This window comes from Thamnophis sirtalis, unplaced genomic scaffold (genome assembly GCF_051295495.1).
Source record: "Thamnophis sirtalis isolate CommonGarterSnake01/CBP01778 unplaced genomic scaffold, rThaSir2_p1.2 scaffold_4, whole genome shotgun sequence".
In the NCBI taxonomy this organism is placed as follows: domain Eukaryota; kingdom Metazoa; phylum Chordata; class Lepidosauria; order Squamata; family Natricidae; genus Thamnophis; species Thamnophis sirtalis.
The window spans coordinates 131,933,554-131,957,931 of NW_028261384.1; the positions used below are offsets into that span (position 1 = coordinate 131,933,554).

General features: G+C 46.3%; 1 protein-coding gene across 1 annotated transcript; it reads right to left on the reverse strand.

Moving 5' to 3' along the window:
• Nucleotides 1-496: 496 nt before the first annotated feature.
• METTL3 (methyltransferase 3, N6-adenosine-methyltransferase complex catalytic subunit) lies at nt 497-23,739 on the reverse strand. The gene is made up of 11 exons (XM_087714195.1): nt 23,596-23,739; nt 21,144-21,346; nt 17,708-18,088; nt 13,677-13,852; nt 11,107-11,323; nt 8,149-8,336; nt 4,807-4,845; nt 4,578-4,686; nt 2,880-2,945; nt 1,689-1,801; nt 497-759 (listed from the first exon to the last, which is right to left on the reverse strand). Exons 1-11 carry the CDS (start codon nt 23,687-23,689, stop codon nt 648-650), a joined length of 1,698 nt encoding a protein of 565 aa, XP_087570321.1. The 5' UTR covers nt 23,690-23,739; the 3' UTR covers nt 497-647.
• Nucleotides 23,740-24,378: the final 639 nt, after the last annotated feature.

Below are 24,378 nucleotides of genomic sequence, written 5' to 3' on the forward strand. Positions count from 1 at the left end.
GGAAACATCGAAGGACCAGCCCGCGGTGCCTCTGCCAGCAAAAATGGAGCTCAGGGGGCCCGCGTGCATCCCCCAAGCTCAGTTTTTGCTGTCAGAGTGCTGCAGGACTCCATCGGAGGCAAAAACGGATGTTAAGCTGGCCACGCCCACCCTTGCCATGCCCATCCCCCCCCGATGCGGCCCTCAATGAAATTGAGTTTGACACCCCTGATTTAGAGTCTCACCCCCAACAATCCGGCTCCTTATTTTACCGACTTTGGAAGGATGGAAGGCTGAATCAACCTTGAGCCTGGTACAATTCGACCTGCCAAATTGCAGGCAGCCGGCAGTCAGCAGAAATAGCCTGCAGTACTGCACTCTAATCACTGCGTCACCATGGATCACATGGTACAACTATAGGTTGCATTTGGTTTTCTGGCAGCAAAGTGGGCTCACTCAGTTGCAGGAGAGTATTTCCACTCGCTGGTCTCCCGCTAATCCCCGATGGCCCTTCGGCTCTAGAAAAACACCAATTTTATTAAAAGATTAGAATATACACATCCTTCTTTGCCTTGCTGCCATTTTCACTCCTGAGCCAACGACACGACTCCATGGGCAGTTGTCCTCTTCTCCTTGGTCCATTACGGCAGCCTCTCTTTCATGCGGCCTCACATGTTTTTAGGCTTGGAGATAATTCCATCTGGGTATCGTTGCTTGAACTGAGCTACCACATCGGGGTCCAGCAAATGGATCCCATCCAGTTGGTTGCCAAGGGTGATCCTGGAGGACAAAGAGAATAGTCAAAATATCATGAGAAAGGCAGAGGGTCGATCGTCCGTTTGGCGTGGGCAGTGTCTTTCTCAGTTTTTTTTGTGTCCCTTAGGATCTGCTGCAGCCTGGGAAGTAGAAGCATTCACTGTGATTGGAAGCCCTTGGGCCCCGGTTCCCTCAGCATTTGGAACGGCAATTGCAGCATCGGCCATTTTGAAAGGGAATTAGCAACTAAAATGGCCAGGTTTTTGCCCAATTCTGTCCTCCCCAGCCCCCAGGAGCACTCTGAAAGCCTCCTAAAGGCTGTGCACAGCCATTTTGATGAGGGGGGGGGGTCGGGAGGCAAAAAATACTGTATTCAGTGTATAAGACGCACCCAGATTTTCAGCCTCTTTTTTGAGGGAAAAGGGTGCATCTTATACTCCAAAAAATATGGTAGGTTTGGTTCTCATGAGGGGAGACACCAAATTTTGGAACCCAGTTGCATGAATGCTATTGTAGTTTTTCAGAGATTTTTTTTAAAAAACCAGATCTTTCTAAATTTTGGTTTGCTTCCTATCCTGCAAGATTTCAAATTAGTTTGGTTCATTGTGAGGGGAGAAACCAAATTTTGGAACTCAGTTTGGCAAATGCTATTGTAGTTTTTTTTTTAAGAGATTAAAAAAATAGGTCTTTTAAAAATTTTCGCCTGGAAACTCTGGGTCTCTTCCTATTCTTATTCCGCAAGATTTCAAATTAGCCTCAACAACGTGAGGGGAAAAACCAAATTCTGTAACCCAGTTGGGGCGAATGCTGTTCTAGTTTTTCAGAGATTAAAACAATTTAAAAAAAAACTCATGTCTGTTCGAAATTTGGGCCTGGAAACTATAGCTTGCTTTCTACTCTGTCAGATTTCAAGATAGATTTGGTTCAACAATGTGAGGGGAGAAACCATTCACCAGTTGGGTTGTACGTTGTGAGGTCGCCCAAACAGCTCAATCTTGCGGGTGCCTGGAGAAAGCCGCTCGATCATGCCGTAAATCTCATCCGGCTTGTGACTGGTGGAACGAACCTGCAGGGCAACAGAGAGAAAGTTTCAAAGGCTTCCCAAGGCAGCAACCCACAAGGCTAGAATAGAATAGGATAGAATAGAATATTAGGATTATGATTACGATTAGGGTAGGATAGGATTAGGATAGGATAGGATAGGATAGGATAGGATAGAATAGAAGGATAGGATTAGGATTAGGTTAGGATAGAAGGATAGGATTAGGGTAGGATAGGATAGGATAGAATAGAATAGAAGGATAGGATTAGGGTAGGATAGGATAGGATAGAATAGAATAGAAGGATAGGATTAGGTAGGATAGGATAGAGTAGAAGGATAGGATTAGGATTAGAGTAGGATAGGATTAGGATAGGATAGAATAGAAGGATAGGATTAGGATAGGATAGGATAGAAGGATAGGATAGGATAAGATAGGATAGGATTAGGATAGAATAGAATAGAATAGAAGGATAGGATTTGCATTAGGGAAGGATAGGATAGAACCGAAAAGAACAGAACAGAACAGAACAAAACAGAATAAGGAATAGGATAAGAAAGGGAATAGACTAAGAATAAAAATGGAATGGAATGAAATAGAATAGGATAGGAAAGGAAACAGAATAAGAATAAAAATGGAGTGGAGTGGATTGGAGTGGCGTAGGGTAGGGTAGGGAAGCCTCCTGAAGGTCCATGAAGGCTGCGGAGGGCTTAAAAGCTCCGTTTAATGCTCCACGGAAGCTCCTGAAGCCTCCGGGAGGGCGAGGGAGGCTGTTTTCGCCCTCCCCAGGCTCATCTAAAGCCTCTGGAGCCTGGGGAGGGCGAAAAAAGCATGCGAAAAATGAGGGGGAGCAGCTGTCATGCACGCAACCGCACTGGGGTGGGTGCATCGTGCATTGCATTATGGGTGTGGCATGCCCGTGCACGACCACCCCCCTGAGCTCCCCCCTCTTTTGGCACGCGAGCCGAGAAAGGTTCACCATCGCTGCTCTGTAGAGTCTCCTGCTTGAGCAGGGAGTTGGACTAGAAGACCTCCAAGGTCCCTTCCTGCTCTTTTCTGATTGATGGACCTCAACCAAAGAGCATTGGGGGGTTGTCACCTCACCTCTGCCACAATGACGTCGCAGTCCAGTCCTCTGTTGAAGCCTTGGGGGTTTCCTTTAACGCCAACCTACGCATCAAAAACAAACGAAGGCAGTCGGACGCCATCCAGGATCACTGCCTGGTTCACTTAACCACCGCAGCCATTTGCTGACCCTCTCGTGGGCCAACAAAGTCAAAAGGCTTCAAGGAGCAGCACCAAAAACATCTATCAAGGGAGCAGCTGGTTTTTGTTTTTTTTCAACTCATGAACCTGGCAGGAGGTAGCGTGTTATCTAGCCTGGTAATGAAACCCACCAGCTCGAAGAATGAACCCTTGCCCTCAGAGTGTCAGGCCTGCAATTATATTCCTTTTAGAAGTTTGGCCTGCCACACTTTCTCTTATTTTATTATGCTGTTTCATTAGTATAGTTGATGGGAGGAGGGAATAGAAAGGAGTAGGATTGTGGAATGTATTGTTTTCATTATTTACTAGAAGCCAAGGCCATCTTTTGTCTCCGCACTTTTACTCCTGACCGGAAGCAGCTGGGTGTGGATGCCAGCGTGGAAGAAGATTGGACCATGTGATGGATTGTGGGTGTGGGGACAAGATCATGAACTTTTAACTGGGTGGGATTCTGATGTCATTTCCAGAATTGGGATTAACACAGATGTGCTAAGATGTCTGCTTTATTAAATTGGAACTTTCAGGATCGTTTTGCCTTGGACTCTGATTTAATTCTACATAATACTTGGAATGCTGACACAGAGAAGACATTCTCATCCAGGTGATACTACTTAATGGAGGGGAGTGTTTTGACCTCGGCTTCCCCAAAGCAGGAAGCAAAAAAAAAAACCATTTGTTAACTTATAACTGAGGCAATTGATACTGGGAAAATTCTCTGGTGCACATCACGTACAGTGATCCCCTACAAAACATGGGGTACATTCAAAAGACCTTCCACCTGGCCACATTTCTTCCCCTCAATAGCAAAGCCAATAAAACAATTCTAGAAAATCGAAATAAATCCCATCCTAAATCTAATACATGTTACTATCCAATTTACTTCATAGTCTCCTTCTCTTCTGAGGCTTCCCGAGAGCATGAAGCAAACTCCTTGTCCTGACAAAAAAACTCCTTTTATTAATTGACTCTGAATTCTGCTCATTCACCTCCAGCAAAGTCTTTCAAGGGAGGATTTACAGTCCCAGACCTTCTCTGGATTGGAGAGCTGCCAGGCTGATCTCTGCCAAACATGGCAAGGAGTCTCGGAGAATCACGAACCAATTAAGTGAACGAATTGTCTCCTGCAAACTCCATTCCCCTTTTATTCCCTATGGGAGGGGCCGTTCATCGTCCAACTGTGGCCTTACTCCCAAGTTGACCCCTGTTCTTTAGCTGTTCCCTTCATCTGGCAACTCTGCGCATGCCCACACTGGGAACAGGCTCCAGCTGTTCCTCTGCCTCACTGATGTCTGACTCGGAAGGCAGCTGATAACTGTCAGATGGCCCTGGCCCCCTCTCTGCCTCCGACACAGAGCCCTCATCAGAGCCTTCCCCAGACTCCAGGACTGGCTCATGTTCCTCCCCAACCTCCTCATTGTCCGAATCTGCTGCCAGCTCTGCTGGCCACTGATAGGCCCCAACAGGGAGCTGGTACATGAGACTTAATGTGCTACATTTCCCAGGTGGCAGGCGGGCTCCAATTGTCGCTCTATTTACCAAGCAGTGCTCCTTGCCGTGATTGAGCCAATGGCCCGTCCGTCCTGTTCGGATAATACGCTGCAGCTGATTGGTTTTCACCCAGATGATCTCATCCACCCGCTCGTACCTGATTGGCCAGAGAGGGGGACAGAAAACAGAGCCCGATCAAAGAGGCAGAAGGTTAAGGGGTGGACAAGGTCCCTTTTCTACCCCAGGGATAAAACGGCAATGACAATCCCGTACTCACCCCCACAGATTGAGACACTCTCGCCCTAATTCCATGGCTCTGTGGGCAAGATGGAAACGGGTTAGTCAATCAAGAGTTCATCCTTCAAAAAGGCACACTGACCCTTCAGTGGGAAAGAAAGTTCTCTCCATCACACCAAAGACTGGTACTCCTCAACTTTGCATTAACAGAGGGATACAATCAAGATCAAGGGAGGTACCAATATCACGCTATAAAGCCTTAGTAAGGCCACACCTAGAATGCTGCATCCAGTTTTGGTCACCACACTATGAAAAAAGACGTTGAGACACTAGAAAAAGGGCAGAGAAGAGCAACCAGGATGATTAGGGGACAGGAGGCTAAAACATATAAAGAACAGTTGCAGGAACTGGGCACGGCTAGTCTAGTGAAGAGAAGGACCAGGGGAGACATGATAGCAGTCTTCCAATATTCGAGGGGCTGCCACAGAGAGGCGGGGGGGGGGGGGGGCAAGATATTTTCCAAGGCACCTGAAGGCCAGACAAGGAACAATGGATGGAAACTGAACAAGGAGAGATCCAACCTAGAAATAAGGAGGAACTTTCTGACAGTGAGAACAATCAACCAATGGAACAGAAGTTGCCTTCAGAAGTTGTGGGGGCTTCATCAATGGAGGCTTTCAAGAAGAAACTGGACTGCTATCTGTTAGAAATGGTGTAGGGTCTCCTGCTTGGGCAGGGTGGACTAGATGACCTACTAGGTACCTTCCAACTGTTCATCTGTTACATTAAAAAAAATAGTGATTGAAGTTATAAATGGCCAGGAAAAAAAAAGTGATTCAACCATTTTTCTCTTAGGAACATCGACTTTATGGCTAGTTCCATGCAATTCTCTTAGCAACATTTGAGGAAGTGTTTTGCCTCCTTCTTCTTCTAGGGTAATTTTTTTTAAAAGCCCTGGAATCCAATTTCCATATCTCTGACCAGCAGAGTTTTTCCAGGCAGTTTAGCAGAACAACCGAACAGAATCACAGAATCGGAAGGGACCCTTGGAGGCCTTCTAGTCCAACCCCCTGCTCAAGCAGGAAACCCTATAACACTGCAGACAAATGGTTGTCCAAATTCTTCGTAAAAACGCCCCAGAAATGGGGAACCCACAACTTCTAAAGTCAAAATGTTCCACTGATTAAATTGTTCTAACTGCCAGGAAATTTCTCCTTAGTTCTAGGTTGTTTCCCTCCTTGATTAGTTTCCATCCATCGCTTCTTGTTCTACATTCAGGTGCTTTGGAGAATAGCTTGACTCCCTCTTTTTTATGGTAGCCCCTTAGATCTTGGACGACTGCTATCATGTGTTTCCCCTAGCCCTTCTCTTCTTTACATTAGTCATAAAAGGTAAAGGTTCCCCTCGCACATATGTGCTAGTTGTTCCCGACTCTAGGGGGCAGTGCTCATCTCCGTTTCAAAGCCAGAGAGCCAGCGCTGTCCGAAGACATCTCCGTGGTCATGCGGCCGGCATGACTAAACCCTGAAGGCAAATGGAATGCTGTTACCTTCCCACCAAAGGTGGTTCCTATTTTTCTACTTGCATTTTTCGATCTATCTGCTAGGTTGGCAGAAACTGGGACAAGTATCGGGAGCTCACTCCATTATGTGGTGCTAGGGATTCGAACCACTGAACTGCCAACCTTTGTGATCGACAAGCTCAGCGTCTTAGCCACCGAGCCCCACATTAAACATACTAGTTCATTAAACTAGACACCCCTAGTCCTTCTTTTCTTTAAACTAGACATACCACCTTTTTTAAACTAAACTTATTACCGTTTTCGGTCTTATATTTCTTTTGTCACCAAAAAAGGTACCAGGTCTCATTTTCAGGGGATGTCTTCCACTGACTCACCTCGCAGCAGCGCTACCGACAGCTCCTCCCAGCGGAAGCCTGCACCCAGCCCGCTTCTTCGTGTGACCATTTGCCGCCGCTTATGTGCGTCGTCCCCCGGGCCTCCATTTCGCTGTCAGAAGCCTTCAAGAAAGAGCTCGTGAATCCGGAGCTCTGTTATCATCTACAGAGGACATTCCTGAAGGTCTCTTGATGGCAAGACGAGGCCAAGAGGCACCGCGCATCAATCCGGAGTCTGCTTCTCAGCTGCAGAGACCATTCCTGAAGGTCGCGGACAGCGTAACAGAGGCTGGGGGCTACGCAGGCAAGAAGCGGCAAATGGCCGCAGAAGAAATGCGCCAGCAAGTCGAGGTAGGTTTTGGAGTGTGCAATGCCTGGCTGAAATTGTTCGAAGGCAAATACCAGTAGGTACTTACCTACTGGTACTAGCATCTCCACCACCCTCCCATCCCCTCCCTAGCTTGATTTTTACCTGTGTGTTTTGTCTCACCCCGTGCACCCCGGAGTGGTCGGGGTCTTAACTAGGGCTTATTTTGAAGGTAGGGCTTATATTGGGCACATGTGTAAAAAAATCAAGCTAGGACTTACTTTAGGGATAGGTCTTATTTTCAGGGAAAGTTCATTAAACTAGACACCCCTAGTCCTTCTCTTCTTTAAAGCAGACAAGTGGTCAGCAACCTGCGGCTCTGGAGCCGCATGTGGCTCTTTCATCCCTCTGCTGTGGCTCCCTGTCGCCGGTCGGCTCCACAATTGATAGGGCTTTCGGTTAGGACGGAGAAAAAAGGGTGCTGCGCTGGGTGGAGGCTCTATAGTGCGAGAACCAGACTTCCGGTCAGCTTGAGAATTGAATGGGGAGCTTCCGGTTAGGACCTTTAGCAATAGCAATAGCAGTTAGACATATACCGCTTCATAGGGCTTTCAGCCCTTTCTAAGCGGTTTACAGAGTCAGTATATTGCCCCCAACAACAATCCGGGTCCTCATTTTATCCAGCTCGGAAGGATGGAAGGCTGAATCAACCCTGAGCTGGTGAGATTTGAACAGCCGAACTGCAGAACTGCAGTCAGCTGAAGTAGCCTGCAGTGCTGCATTTAACCACTGCGCCACCTCGGCTCTTTGCGGCTTTAAGCTTGCCGACCCCTGAACTAGACATACTAGTTTAATTAAACTAGACTTTAAACTAGACAAGTGGCACTGAAAAAAAAGTGAGTGATGAGTTCTAACATGTTTTCACAGGGTTTTTTAAAAAAGATTGTTTTCCGCATGAGTTTTTTTCAGCATCCCTACGATACACGATCAAAATTCTGATACTTGGCAACTGGCGGGTATTCCTGCAACCGTTCTTTCTATCTTTTGGCCTCCTGTAGTTTTTCTCCTGGCGTTTCCTAATTCAACCAACCAGAAACTACCACTTGCCAAGTCAATGCTGAGGCTTCTTCCTGTTGCCTCTTTCATCAACAGGCCTAGATTCCCCGTTGTATCACCTACCGGCCAGTGACCCACAAAAAAAGGAACCCGTCATCTTGCAAGACGGGGATGTTGAGACGCCTCATCTCGTCATCCGTGAGCGTCCCGTAGGGGAGTTCCATGTGAATGTCCCAGGGTGGGTCGGCCATCACCACAGCGAACTTGCCCAAGATGCTGACGTCCAGGTAGCGGATGTCGCAACAAATCCACTGCCGACACACAAAGGAGGCAACCACATCAGAGTTTGTTGCAGGAAAATCACTTCCAGAAAGCACACACAAATAACTGATTTAGCTGGATTCATTAACTTCCTTACATACATATTAACCTGTTGTGGCCCAGCAGGAGCCTTTGGAGCTGCAAACAGACTCCGATAGCGAGTGGCCCTATGAGTTGGCTCTGGAAGATGTGGAGGACCCTGGACAGGGTTCCAACTCCGAGCAGGGACCAGAGAGGCTGGTTGGCCACCAGGAGGCACCTGCGGCATCGAGCAGCGGTGAAAGCCAAAGGGACTTGATCCCTGACATCAGGTCCTGGAGCAGTGGTGAAGACGTCAGGCTCTTGAGCAGTGAGGAGGTGCAGAAGGAATTGGTCCCGGACGCCCAGCAGAGACGGGCAGATAAGCGCCGGCAGCAATTATGGAGACAAAGGAGATAATTGGACCCAGGTGGTTGTGATTAGGCTCCTCCCAAGAGAGTATATAAGAAGAGACTTTGGGAGGAGGCTGTTTGCAGGATTCAACTATTATACTAAAGCTGGAGAAGCTCTGGTGTGTATTTCTTATCTGGGAAGTCTGGGTTGCTGCCAAAGTCTTGTCGGTGTGTTAATTTACTGCAAATAAATTGTCTAGCAGTAATCTTGTGTTGGGGTGACTCACCGAACAGAGGGGGATCAGAACATTAACCCATGAAGATAAATGTACAGTACCAATATAGATTTTCTCCAACGTAGTAGTAGTTACAAGCAAACACAGGCAGCAGTACAGCAGAGAGGAGTTTTCAGTTCTGAGTTCAGAGCACACAGAGTAGTTTCAGTTTTGATCTGTTTAAGCTCCCATTGGCTGATTTAGTTGCTATGCCTATTCATTGGCTGACCTTGTTACCATGTTTCTCCCAGTCATTAATATTCTAATAAAACCAGGGATGTGGTTAAGCAGCACAAGGAGATTCTGATGTCCTTTGGTGATTTGGGAACTATTATCCAGCATGTCCCAATGGTGCTTTTTTTCCCAAAAGGCAACTGGGCTTTGCTTTTTCCTGGAAGACATTCTCGCTTCTCATCCAAGAAGCTTCTTCGGTTCATCAGCATTATTGAAGAACTGAAGAAGCTTCTTGGATGAGAAATGAGAATGTCTTCCAGAAAAAAAACAAAATCTAGTGTACACCTTTGGGATAACCGCGACTTGGATGGCTGAGAATCTCCATATTTATTATCCACATAATTCAAACATCGGGTTTGGCTAATCCCATTGCAGGCAGTCCTCAATTTATGACCATAATAGTAATACAGTCTTAGTAAATTATTTGACAGTGTTGTACGAACTAGTTGTTAAGCACGGTGATGACAGAGTCTTACAGAATAGAATAGAATTCTTTATTGGCCAAGTGTGATTGGACACACAAGGAATTTGTCTTTGGTGCATAGGCTCTCAGTGTACATAAAAAGACAAGATACATTCGTCAAGACTCATAAGGTACAACACCTAATGAGAGTCATAGGGTACAAATAAGCAATCAGGAAACAATATCAATATAAATCGTAAGGATGCAAGCCACAAAGTTACAGCCCTGCAGTCATTGGTGGGAGGAGGTGGGTGATAGGAACGATGAGAAGACTAATAGTAATAGTAATGCAGCCTTAGTGAATAGGCTGACAGTGTTGTGGGAATTAATTGTTTAGGACAGTGATGGCATTTGGGAAAAAGCTGTCCTTGTGTCTAGTTGTTCTGGTGTGCAGTGCCCCATAGCATCATTTTGAGGGCAGAAGTCGAAACAATTGCTGTCCGGGATGCGAGGGGTCTGTAGATATTTTCACAGCCCTCTTTTTGACTCATGCAGTATACGGGTCCTCAATGGAAGGCAGGTTGATAGCAATTGTTTTTTTTCTGCAGTTCTAATTCTTCTCTTCCTTCCTAGCATGTATCTCTTCTTCACTTATGACTATAACTATGTTGCTTGTATCTTTCAATTTATATTGTTTTTATTTGTTTCCTAATACGATTTGATAGCTTATTAGTAACCTATGACTATCATAAAGTGTTGTACCTTTTTATTCTTGATGAATGTATTTTATTCTCCTTATGTACACTGAGAGCATCTGCACCGAAGACAAATACCTTGTGTGTCCAATCACACATTCCTTGTGTGGCCTGTCAGCCTCTGCTTCGCTATCCGCTTCGGCTGCCATTGAAACGGGGAGAGGAGGGGGGCATGGTATTTGGGTGGGGAATCTTTGGTGCAGGAGAGATTGTTAAAGAGGGAGTTTTGTTCTCACCATCTACTACGCATGCATGCTGTTGGCTGGGGTGTAGAGTTGGTCAAGGCCAACTGTCCTGCATATACCAACCTGAAGAAGCTTCTTGGAGATGCAACCCACATGACACCTGAGGGATTTGCGGATTGGGCAATGGGTTGGGGGTTGTCAGGGGGAGGGGGTTGGACAAATATTGATATGTATGATTTTGCGCGCGTTTGCCTCAGATCTTGCTTTGCTTAGCTGTTATCTTTTCATAACCAGTAAAAGTACTCTTAATTCTACAACATGGAGTTAAGTGGTTTCTTTCTTGGTTGATGAAGGAGGCCGGCTTGACATGGCCAATAAAGAATTCTATTCCATTCCATTCCATTCTAATTCACTGTTTTATTCTATTCTGTTCTAATTCTAATTCTAATTCCAATTCCAATTCCATTCCATGTTTTAGCCTCCAGTTCCCCTAATCATCTCTGTGGCTCTCCTCTTATTTGGCCCAGCCCTGCATACCTGTGGGGGGAAGAGCCGGTCCACGCTGGAATCTCTCCCCACAGCTTGGGGCATGGCCAGCTCTTGGCCAGAAATAAGTTCCCGCCCGCAAGGGGCATCCAGGTCTGTGCAGGCGTCGATCTCGTAATGCACGTACTTGCAGGTGTCCATGTGGAAACAGGTGTTGAGGAAGGAGCAGTCGCCTAAGGACTCGTCCGTGTGCTTGTTGATGATGCGGCTAGGAGAGGAGAAAGACGGTCAACCTCAGGGCCCTTCTGCTTTTTGAACCCATCCAGACTCCCGCCCATTTTGACCAGGCAACTTCAGCTTCGTAGTAGTAGTAACAATAGTACTTTATTGTCAGTGTATGGCTGTGAAAGTTGGACCATCAGAAAGGCTGGGCGCCAAAGAATGGACGCCTTTGAACTCTGGTGCTGAAGAAGACTCCTGAGAGTCCCTTGGGACTGCAGTCAGTCCTAGAGGAGATCAACCCTGACTGCTCTTTAGTAGGCCAGATCCTGAAGAGGAAACTCAAATACTTTGGCCACCTAATGAGAAGGAAGGACTCCCTGGAGAAGAGCCTCATGCTGGGAATGACTGAGGGCAAAAGAAGAAGGGGATGGCAGAGAACGAGGTGGCTGGATGGAGTCACTGAAGCAGCCGGCATGAGCTTAAATGGACTCCAGAGGATGCTGACCACTGGGCGGTGATCTGCACAGAGACAGGCAAGCGGCAAAAGCCAAATGAAAAAGGCGCGCAAAAAAACGGCCCAGAAAATGGCCGCCGTTTCGTGGGAGTGAAGGAAGGAGAGAAAATGGTGCCTGCGATGAGAAAGGGCGGCCAGAAGCTCTCCGTGGCTCGCCGGCAACTTGAAAAGACAAAAAAAACTTCAAACGGAACAGCCGACGATTCTCAGCAGCCGCCGAGAGCCATGCCGCAGTGTTTGGGGCTGAAAAACACCCACGCGGCTCCGCTGCCGTCCGCACGCCCCTACGCCTGCTCCTACCTCAATCAGAAGGCTGACAATCAATTTCGAAGAGAAGAAACGCAGGGAAAACGAGCAAAACAAAATAGAGCAAAAAAAGGGAAGAGTACTAAATAAAAATCCAAGGGAAAAAACACGCACAAAAATATAAAAGGGAGAGTCCAAGCAACTGGGAAATTAGAAGCTGGAGCTCAACAAAACTATTCCGAATGGGCCAGACTGAGGAAAAATTCTGGGGTTGAGCAGCACCAGGAGGCATGGCCAAGGAAAAAAGATTCCTCAGGCCGAGGACAACCAGACTAATTTAACCCATTGCTTGGACTCTCCAAGCAGTGCACAGGGAAATGCCACCTTCAGTGTACATCATACATCAGAAAACTATAAAAAGTAAAACAAAAACACACTCTATACAATTGAATTGAAAACTCCTGATATTGTATTAATATTGCATTATACAGCAGAATTCAATGTGGTTACTGTCCTGGGATAGGAGCTGTTTTTCAGCCTGTTTGTCCTTGTTTTTATTATCCTGTACCGTCTGCCAGATGGTAATAGTTCAAAAAAAAAGGGGTGGCTAGGATGAGATGGATCTTTAGGAATGTTTTGAACTTTCTTAAGGCAGCAGGAACTATAAAGCTCTTCCAAAGAGGGGAGAGGGCAACCAATGATCCTCTGAGCAATGGTGTTAAGCCTATGGAGCCCTGTCCTATTTGTCATCCCTTAGCCCCAGCGTTCCTCAACTTTCTCAGCTTTAAGATGTGTAGATTTCAACTCCCAGAATTCCCCAGCCGTCAGGCTCTCCATTATGGCAGATCAGCCGCCAGGTGGGCAAGGGATACCAGTAATACCGTTAATCCTCATAAGGATTGTTGGGGGAAAGTTTCTTCATTTTTATATATATGTATATGTATATATGTATATATTTATGTGTACATATGTGTATGTGTGTATGTATCATATATCATATATGTATTGTGTCACAACCCCTGGTATGCCCAAATATGGAAGGGAGCATTCTGCTTCCCTTTTCTGTCTATCGGCTCACTCTGGGAGCCATCCAGGCAGAAAGCCATTTTTTGTTGCCTTGTTACATTTGTGTTGCAATTGCAACACACACACACACATACACACACACACAAACACACATACACACACACACACACACAAGCTGATAACCCGGCATTGCCAAGTATTTATTTATCCTAATCCTGTATTACACAGGAAAAGGAATGGATTATACCTATAATGTGAAGTCAAAGTAATTCACTACAGATATAATTGATTTCTTTTCATTTCAGCGGCTCAGGCGTTCCAGAGTTATGTTGGAACACACACACAGAGACACACTGACACACCCCAGGGGTATTAAGCGTGCCTTACCTCCACAGTATTTGTCTCCAGAGAGTAAGTCATCTGTGTATCACATTTGGTTGAAATTGCTCGAGGCAATTTCTCTCTCTCTCTCTCTCTCTCACACACACACACACACACACACACAGACGGACAAAAGCATCTTTGGGACAACCATGACCTGGATGACTGAGAATCTCCAATTTAAACAGAAACTATACCCCAGCACTCCAACAACCCCCACCCCCAAACTCACCGGAAGTGCAGCTTACGACAGGGCCGTTCGGCGTCACTGGCCTTCATGCATTCCTCCTTGGTTCCATAATCGCAAAACTCTTGAACCTGAGCCCGGCCTCGCGAACGAAACTTTTCTACGATGGACTGCTCCTTGGCGGTCGTCGTGTTCAACAGCTCCAGAATTTCTTGACTCACCTGGAAAGGCCAGGAGGCGAAGCCAGACGGGGACATACAGAAGAAAGCAAAAGAGGCTCATCAGGCTTTTGAAAAGAAAAAGAAGAGAAAATGAAGATCGCAGCCCTGAGATTCCAATTTCGGAGGGTCTGAAGAACCTCCATATGTACAGAAAGTTTTCAACATACGACCAGGAGTGGGATTTTACCAGTTCGGACTGGTTCAGGCTGCTGACTGTGTTTCTCATCTTCTACCTATACAGGTAGTCTCCAATTAAAGCAATCTTTGAGCCCAAATATTAGACTGTTAAGAGAGAGACATTAGTTAACTGAGTTTTGTCCCACTTTACGACTTTTCTCACCACAGTTGGTAAGGGAATCCCTGCAGGGCTTAAATTAGCATATTTTTTCGGAGTATAAGACGCACCTTTTCCCCTCAAAAAAGAGGCTGAAAATCTGGGTGCGTCTTATACACCGAAAACAGCATATTTTTTGCCTCCTGAAACCCCGCCCCCTTCACCAAAATGGCCATGCAGAGCCTGTAGGAGACTTTCAGAGAACTCTTGGAGGCTGGGGAGGGCAGAAATGAGAGAAAAACAGGCCGTTTTTGCTCAATTTTGCCCCACCAGCCCCCAGAAGCACTCTATAAGCTTCCTAATGCCCTTTTTTTGACAAAAAGCAGACCCATTTTCATGAAAAACGGGCCATTTTTTGCTCGTTTTTGCCCCCCCCCCCGGAACACTCTACAAGCCTCCTATTCATACCCTTTGTTTGAAAAAAACCAGGCCCATTTTTGCAAAAAATGGGCCGTTTTTAGCAGGTTTGCAGAGTGCAAAAACTTAAACTTTCTTTAATTTGCCTCTTCAAAACCTTGGTGCGTCTTATACTCCGGTGCATCTTATACTCCAGAAAATACGGTAGTCGCGTGGTTGTTAAGTAAACCTGGTTCTCCCCGTTGACTTTGCTGGTCAGAAGGTCGCAAAAGGGGATGACGACGTGACCCCAGGACACTGCAAACTGTCATAAATGTGAGTCAGAGGTCGTGCCCGAAGAAGGTAAAACGGTCGTAAAGTATGAAAAGTGGCCAGGGGTCACTTTTTCCAGTGTTGTTGCAACTTCAAAAATGGTCATTAAACAAAGTCGAAGGCTACCTGTATTTCATTTCTGCTTCGGGAGGGGGGGGGGAAGGAAAATAAGGCCCTGGGTTCAAATCTGCCCCCTTGAATTAAATAACTGATAAAGGAGAATGTTTAACAGAAGAATAACAGAGTTGGAAGGGACCTTGTAGGTTATCTAGTCCAACCCATCCTCCCAGCCTGCCCAAGCAGGAGAACCTAGACCATTTCTGATAGATGGCAGTCCAGTCTCTCCTTGAAACCTTCTAGTGATGAAGCTCCCACAACGTCTGAAGGCAGAGTCTTGCTCTTTTTTTGGGGTTGGGTCTTTGGCATAGTCTGTAGATGTTGTTAACGTCTATGTGTCTGTTGATGGCTGATTTGTCAAGCGTGCCGGGCTTCTAGAAATTCCCTGGCATTTTTGGACTTGGCTTGATCTGGGATGGTCACGTTTTCTCAACTGAACCGATGACGCCGGGGAATTTCCAAAAACACCAGGGAATTTCTAAAAACTCTTTGACAAATCAGCCATGAATAGACACATAGGCATTAACAACGCCTAGAGACCAGGGATGGGTAACCGTTTTGGTGCTCAGTGCCCAAAGTGTGCGTGCCCCAAATTCCCCAATGCATGCGCCCCGCCCCCCACGCATACACCCCACCCTCCCACGCATGCACACAACCTCTCGCCCATTCTTGGCTTCCAAGTTGGTGCAGGAGGCTTTCCAGGCCCCAAATGGGGCGCGGGTGGTGGGTGGGTGGGGTGCATGTGCATAAATCCCCAAAATGCAATGCGAGTGCCCCCAGCACATGAGCCCCACCACATGCATGTATGCATCCCATGTATGTCCCTCGTCCAATGCACATGCGTGGCAGCAACTAGCTGGCTGGTGGGAGGCGTGCTGGAGCTGGCCTGGGACGACACCTGGTGCGCCCACAGAGTGGGCCCTGCGTGCCACCTCTGCGTGCCATAACGGCTATAGATTATGGAAAAGAGACAATCCCCCAGCCCCAAAAGAGCATCTTTCCACCAGCAATCAACACCCAGATCAGCATACCTGAGAGACCGCCTCCTGCCGATTACCTCCCATAGACCCATTAGATCTCACAGGTTAGGTCTCCTCCGGATTCCATCCGCCAGCCAATGTCGGCTGGCGACCCCCCGGGGGAGAGCCTTCTCTGTTGCAGCTCCAGCCCTCTGGAATGATCTCCCCGTCGAGATCCGGACCCTTACTACCCTCCCGGCCTTCCGCAAAGCCACCAAGTCCTGGCTGCTCCAGCAGGCCGGGGGCTTGTGAAACATCCAGCCCCACGGAAATTGTGAATGTTGCGGTTTTGTTTTAAAGTGTTGTCTTTGTCCAGTTTTCCCCTTCCCTTGTCTATTGTGAGCCGCCCGGAGTCCTTCGGGAGTGGGCGGCATACAAGACAAATAAATACAAATACAAATACATAAATTAACTCCAAGATTAACATCAGATCAACAATCAAGTAAATAATACCCCAATCAAGAAACTGCCAAAGAAACCAACACCAAACAGCCAAACCCAAGAATCCCTAAGACCGCCACTCATATTGACAGACAGGGCAAGCCACCAGACTGTAAACTGACAGCAAACAGCACTCCTTACTATCACTGATGACATTACATAGTTGGGTATTGAAACGTCTGTGTTGGGTGTATACTCCTAGTGTTGGGTAGGCAATATAGATTCGTATACTATAACAAATGGTCGATGTTGCTTTAAATGGGTGAATGTACTTATCAGCTGTAATTAACTTTGCAATAAGAGGGAGTCAGGAAAGCTCTCTCTCTCTCTCTCTCTTTATGCTTGTCCTATGCTTGATAACTACTTGCTCGCTTGATGACTGGAACGTGAACTGCGACTGTAAGCAATTTTTTGTTCTTTGAACTGTGTTTGAACAAATATCTACTATCACTGCTTGTGAAGCTGTTAGTAGTAGTAAAGCTACTTGTGTTTTATTAGCAGTGTCTGAGACTCTATTCGTGTGTGTTTTCTTCTTCTAGCAACGTTCCTTCTCTCTAGCTGTACATTCCTCTGTGCTACTTTCTGTCTCCCAATGGAGATACCCCTAACAGTCTGCAAGAAAACAAGCAAGCTCACAGAGCACCCAGGATGCCTTAAATAACTGAGTCAAGAGCCATTATCCCAAGAAAAGTGTATCTGTCTAGTCGCTGTGGGACACAGCAGGGAGAAGATGGGCATTCGCTCTAATTCTGGCTGGGGAATGCTGGCATTTGAAGTCCACACTGTTCACAATGGTCCAGGGTTGAGAAGCGCATGTCTTAAGGTCAAGCTTTGAAACGTGCTTTTGCTGTTGCAACCATTATCGCCTCTCAGCTTGCCAACGAATCAGGGGGGGGAGAGAAGGGGGAGATGGACTGTAGGCTCCAGACATCGAGGAAACAGCCGCGAGAACCAAGGACCCCTCAGCAGCTGTTTGCCAGAGCCAAAGACTTTTTCTCATAACAATATCATGAAACTCTATTGGATAATGTGACTTGGTCTAATAGGGAAAGGGAAAATCTATACTTTTAATTATGTGGGTTTGCACGGGAATAAGTTGGGTCTGGTTTTGCCCTCGTATGTGCCTAAATGATGTACTCACTATTAAGTTTTGCATGAAGAGACTGGATTGTCTCGGCCGTGCTTGCTTTGGTTTGCTTCGTCAACTGGAACGTTGACATCTAATCTAAAAGGCCAGGTTTCCATGCTGATATTTGACCCCGAAACACATCCTACCTTCTTGCTTTGCTGCTCCTTGGTGGACTGCTGGCTCAGCAGGCTTTCGATCTCCAGATCAAGGTCAGAAGCTTGCTTGCGCGACTTCTTGGGCGGTTCTTTCAGGGGCTCGGAGCTGGCCAACGTCATAGGAGAAACCCCGGGAGCAGAGACGGAAATCCCGGCCTCCTGTTCCGCTCGCCTCTTGGTGCCTTCTGCCAAGCCCTTCTTCTCGGACACAGCCCCCATCATGGCCGAGAGCTTGGAGTGGTCGGCATACGTGACCAGCATGGGCTGCCCGTCATCCTGGAGGAGCCCACGCTTGACTTCAATGAGTTCCTGGGCAGCAAATTTCTGCAAGAGGCTCTCCACGCTCCGTTGGTTAGCCGAGGCTTCTTCAGCCTGCAAGAGAAGGACAATAAAGGATTGTGTTTGTCGCTCATAGTTGAAATGAGGAGTCCTTTAGTGCTCTCTGAGCTTGGTTGTTTTCTTGCAGACGTTTCATTACCCAAATTAGGTAATATCATCAGTGCTACCCTGTTTCCCTGAAAATAAGACTTCCCCGGATAATAAACCCAATTGGACTTATGAGTGCATGCGTTAAAATAAGCCCTCACTCAGAAAATAAGCCTTCCCCGAAAATATTGCAACGCAGCAGCAGCCCGCCACCTGCTGCATCTCAAAAATAATAAGACCTCCCTGAAAATAAGCCCAGGTGCTTATTTTAGGGGTCAAAAGATTAATTTTCATGGAACATGGGCCAATCCCGGAGTCTGGGGAAGGCTCTGATGAGGTCTATGAGTTGGAGGCAGAGATTGGTACAGAACTATCCAAGAGTTATTAGCTCCCTTCGGAGTCGGTTATCAATGGGTTCATGCACAGAGTGTGTGTGCATGCACAGAGCTGCCAGGAGAAGGGAAGAGCTAAGGAACAAAGGCCGACTCGGGAATAAAGGCACAGGTGGACAGTGAATGGCCCCTCCCATAGGGAATAAAGAGGAGCAAAAGGGGAGGGGAGTTTGCAGGAGACAATGAGTTCAATTCATTAGGGTGAAGATCTGTTCCTGATTCCTTCCACGTAATTGCTGCTACAGCGTGGCATTTAGAAGGTATCGGCCTGGCAACTCTCCAAGCCTGATAAAGGTCTGTAGTTGTGAAATCTCATGAAAGACTGTTTGCTGGGACTTCGCTGGAGAGGAATTCCCTTTGACCTACCGTATTTTCCAGTGTATAAGATACACCGTATAAGACGCACAAAGGTTTTGAAGAGGCAAATTTTAAAAAAAAGTTTTCGCACTCTGCAAATCTCCCAAAAATGGCCCGTTTTTCGCAAAAAATGGGCCCGTTTTTTTTTCCAAAAAAAGGGCGGGGGCATGAATAGCCCCTAGCAGGCTTGTAGTGCTCCAGGGGGGGAGCTATAATGATAAAAAAGGGCCCATTTTTTTGTCAAAAAAAGGGCATGGATAGCCTTTAGGAAGCTTATAGAGTGCTCAAGGGAGCTGGGGGGGGGGGGCAAAATTGAGCAAAAACTGGCCTATTTTTCACAAAAATGGGCCCATATTTTTTCCCCCCCCAAAAGGGCATGAATAGCGCTTAGGAAGTTGTAGAGTGCTCTGGGGGACAGGGGCAAAAATGAGCAAAAAGCGGTCCCTCTTTTGGCGAAAATGGGCCCCTTTTTTTCCAAAAAGGGCATGGATAGCCTTTAGGAAGCTTCTAGAGTGCTATAGGAAGCTGGGAGGATCATTTCTGCCCTCCCCAGCCCCAGGAGCACTCTGAAAGCCTCCTACAAGTTATGAACGGCCATTTTGGTGAAGGAGGCGGGGTTTTGGGAGGCAAAAAATGCTGTATTCAGTGTATAAGACACACCCGGTTTTTCAGCCTCTTTTTTGAGGGAAAAAGGTGCGTCTTGTACTCCGAAAAATACGGTAAATAGAAGAGGTTTTATTGGTAGAGGGAATCTGCTTCAGGATTTTGGGAAGCCCAGGTCAGAACAGTAGTTCTATTTTAGTAAATAAGTAATGAATATCCAGAGCTCTGATCCATTCTATATAGAATGGCTGATGGATGAATTAACGCCTTTGGTGCATAAATTAACTAACTGAGAGATGTTAGATCGTATAAAATCAGACCCTAGAAGCTCAAGACTACATCTGATTTACTGAGGCCACGTCATGCGTGCAATTCATCGGGCAAGGCAATGATGCTAGGAATCAGCGGTGGGATTCAAATAATTTACCCACCAGTTCTCTGCCCTAATGACCAGCTGGGTAGGCGGGGCTCGGTGGTCATGTGATCATGTGGGCGTGGCCAAGTCAATGTCACTCAGGTCGATGGGCCCTTCGCCTTAGTTGTTACAATGGTAATAAGGGTTAACTGGAGAGGCAGTTTCTGTAAGCAGGGCAATAAAGATTAGGCTAGAAACAACACCAGAATGTTTCCTTCCTTCCTGCCTTCCTTACAGGATTAGCCCTGGAAAGTGGGAAAAAACAAAAGATTTCTTCCAACAACCAGTTCTCCGAACTGCTTAGAAAGTTACCAACCGGTTCTCCCGAATAGGTGCGAACTGGCTGAATCCCACCACGGCTAGGAATGGTAAGTGGAACAAGAAGAGGACAAGCACAAACATGCTTGTTTGATAACATCAAAGCTGATTCAAATTAAGCACCCAACAAATGAAAGAAGCTGGGGAGGGGGGTTGGACTAGATGAACTACAAGGTCTGTTCCAACTCTGTTATTCTCAACTTTGGGCACTTTAAGACAAGTGGACTTTGCTGGTTGAAGAATTCTGGGAGTTGAAGTCCACTCGTCTTAAGGTACCCTTAAGAGCTGAGGTGGCGCAGTGGTTAGAGTGCAGTACTGCAGGCTATTTCAGCTGACTGCTAGCTGCAGTCCCGGCAGTTCAAATCTCACCGGCTCAAGGTTGACTCAGCCTTCCATCCTTCCGAGGTGGGTGAAATGAGGACCCAGATTGTTGGGGGCAATATTCTGACTCTGTAATCCGCTTAGAGAGGGCTGTAAAAGCACCATGAACCGGTATATAAGACTAAGTGCTATTTGTTAGAATATTCATGACCGGGAAAGACATGGTAACAAGGTCAGTCAATGGATAGGCATAGCAAATAAGTCAGGCAATGGGAGCTTAAACAGATCTGAATGTATGCTGAGAATTGAAACTGAAACAAGACTGATCTCTGACTGCTCTGAACTCTGAGATGAAACTAACTGTTCTCTCCTGCTTGTGTTCTTCTTTCAAGCTGAAAGAATCTACTATTGGTATTGTACATTTATTCACCTGTTATTATGTATATAAAGAAGTTAATGAATCCAGCTGAATCAATGTGCTTCTGGATTTGATTTTTCTGCAAAAAACTTTACACTATTGCTACCCGAGGTTGAAAAACACTGGACTAAGGCATCAAATGAAAAGCCTAGCCTTAATGGCGATCACATGGCTCACCGTGAAAATGGTTTGGCAGATAGTTAGAGCATCTGTGGGCAGCGCCAGTCCCAGGTCGGAAAGGTGATGGAGGATTTTCTTTTCCAATTCAGGGTCAGTCACTAAATCTCCAGGCTCTGCGGTGGTGCTGGGCGTGACGGAGGAAGGCACGGGGCTGTCACTGCGGAAGGGGGGACTGAGCACCAAATCTGGATTCCTGAGATCTGGAATAAATCGGGGAAAGGTCCCACAGTGATTTTGGGAAGAAAAAAATGATAACTTGCATCACAATCATTTGTTTCTTCTTTTTCCTGACAGTTAAGAGCAATTAATCAGTGGAACAACTTCCACCAGAAGTTGTGGTGCTCCAACATTGGAGGTGTTTAAGAAGAGATTGGAGAACCATATGTCTGAAATAGTATAGGGCTGTGATGGTGAAACTATGGCACGCATGCCACAGGTGGTACATAGAGTCTTCTCTGCGGGCATGCCAGCTGTCGCCCCAGCCCAGCTCCAGAGCGCCTCCTGCTGGCCAACTAGTCTTTGGGTCTCTGCCACACATGTGCAGGGGGCAAGGTGCATGCGGGGTATGCACATACGTGAGGGAGTGGGGTGCATGCGCGGGGAGCGCTCAGATTTGATTTTGCGGTTTTGCATGCGTGCGCTCCCTCCGCACACTGCTTTGGGCCTGGAAGGCCGCCTGCACCAACCTGGAAGCCAAAATGGGGTATAGGAAGGCATGCCCAGGGGTCAGGGCGCATGCGCTGGGGGTGCACACATTGCATTTTGGGGGTTTGCATGTGCCCTACATGTCCCGTTTTGGCCCTGGAAAGCCTGCACCAACCTGGAAGCCAAAAATGATCAGAGGGGCGGGGCACATGCATGGGAGTTAGGACGCATGCGCTGGGGGTGCACGTATTGCATTTTGGGGGTTTGCATGTGCCCCCCTCCTGTGCCCCGTTTTGGGTCTGGAAAGCCTACACCAACCTGGAAGCCAAAAATGGTCAAAGGGGGGGGGGTCAGGCGCATACACCGGGTGCATGCGCTGGGGGAGCATGCATTGCATTTTGGAGGTTTGCATGTGCCCCCTGGTGTCCCGTTTTGGACTTGGAAAGCCTGCACCAACCTAGAAGCAGAATGGTCAGAGGGGCGGGGCACATATATGAGGTTAAAACACATGTGCTGGGGGCGCACGTATTGCAATTTGGGGATTTGCATGTGTCCCTCCCCTTGTGCCCCATTTTGGGCCTGGAAAGCCTGCACCAACCTAGAAGCCAAAAATGGTCAAAGGGGGAATGCATGGGCAGGGGCAAATGCTCAGGGATTGTGACGCATGAGCTGTAAGCCATAATCATCACAATTATGACAAATCACAGCTTGAGCTATCTTGCTTTGCATGTAATGAGTCTATCTCATATATTAAGTTGCATTGCTGGAATAAATGAACTTTTTCGAGTTTCACCTATAGTATAGTATAGTATAGTATAGTATAGTATAGTATAGTACAGTACAGTGTAAATATATCATAAATATATATAATGTAATGCTATAATATAATTAATGTAGTGTACTGTAATGCAATGTAGCATAACACTGTAATATAGTATAATATAGTATAGTATAATATGATATGATATAATATAGTAATATAAGTTGTAGTTTATAATGTAATATTATAATAAATATAATAAAATATAATATAATAACATAATACAGTATAATATAACATAATAAATATATAATGTACTGTAATGTACCATAACACTATAATCTAATACATTATAATATGATATAATATGATATATTAATAAGTTGTAGTTTATAACATTATTATTATATTATAATAAATATAATATAATAATACAATATAATATAACATAATAAATATATAATATACTGTAATGTAATGTAGCATAACACTATAATATTACAGAATAATATAATATAATATAATATAATATAATATAATATAATATAATATAATATAATATAATATAATATAATATAATATAATATAATATAATATAATATAATATAATAAATATATAATATACTGTAATGTAATGTAGCATAACACTATAATATAATACAGTATAATATAATATACTAATGTAAGTTATAATGTATTGTTATAATAAATATAATACAATATAATACAATAACGTAACATAATACTGTATAATATAATATAATGTACTGTGATGTAATAAATATAAAATATATGATACGATATAGGATATAGGAGACCACTTTGCCATTGCTCTGAGATGGCCTGGCAAGGTGGCTAAAACCTGCAGGCCGATTTGCTTTTAAGCGCCTGGGGCTGTTGGAACTACTGGACACTGGACCAGAGAGTCCAATTTGGACGTCAGGGCAGCCCAGCTCATCCCCCACAGCCCTCCTGCGGGGATATCCGTGGGCTTCCCCCATCCCTCCAGAAGCGCCCCACCCGACAAGCCCTCCTCCGCCTCACCCAGAGGCTCCTGCTTGCGCCTCCGCTGCAGCCGCTCCCGCAGCGAGTCCAGCTGCTTTTTGTGCGCTTGAATCGAGCTCCAAGTATCCGACATCGTCCTGGCGTGTCCGGCAGCATCTATAGCAACCAAGGGAGGGTGGGGGTGGGAAATGGGACAAGGGACCGGAAGTGCAGACTGGGGGAATAAAAACAAGGTGGGCACGCTTCCGCTTCGTGCGCCCGCTTGGACCCTTTTGGAAGACTGACAGGAAGTGTGGCAAAGCAGCCGTGTTTGGTTAGGGTGGGTTGAAGCGTCAGCGGCCATTTTTGTCACGGGCGCCTCCGCCCGGCTAGAATTCTTTTCTCCCACGATCTACTTGGCAGATTCTCTTGTCTAAATCAATGCTGAGATCTGGGCAGGTGATCCGGACAGCCTCAGGATCCCAATGATCCAGACCCCTAATTTTCTTCCTTTTCTTTCCCCCCAAACACCAAGGCAATGCAGTCCTCCCCCCCCCCCCCTTTAAGAGGATTTATTGGGGCACTTAGGAACGTCTCTCTCTCTCTCTCTCTCTCTCTCTCTCTCTCTCCTCTCTCTCTCTCTCTCTCTCTCTCTCTCTCTCTCTCTCTCTCTCTCTCTTCTCTCTCTCTCTCTCTCCCTCCCTCCCTCCCTCTCTCCCTCTCCCCCTCCCTCCCTCCCTCCCTCCCTCCCTCCCTCCTTTGCAAGGTTGTCTACTTTGCAAGGTTGTTGTGCACAGGAAGAAAAGTGATGGGAGAACTGGGTATTCTGTGTTACCTTGAAAA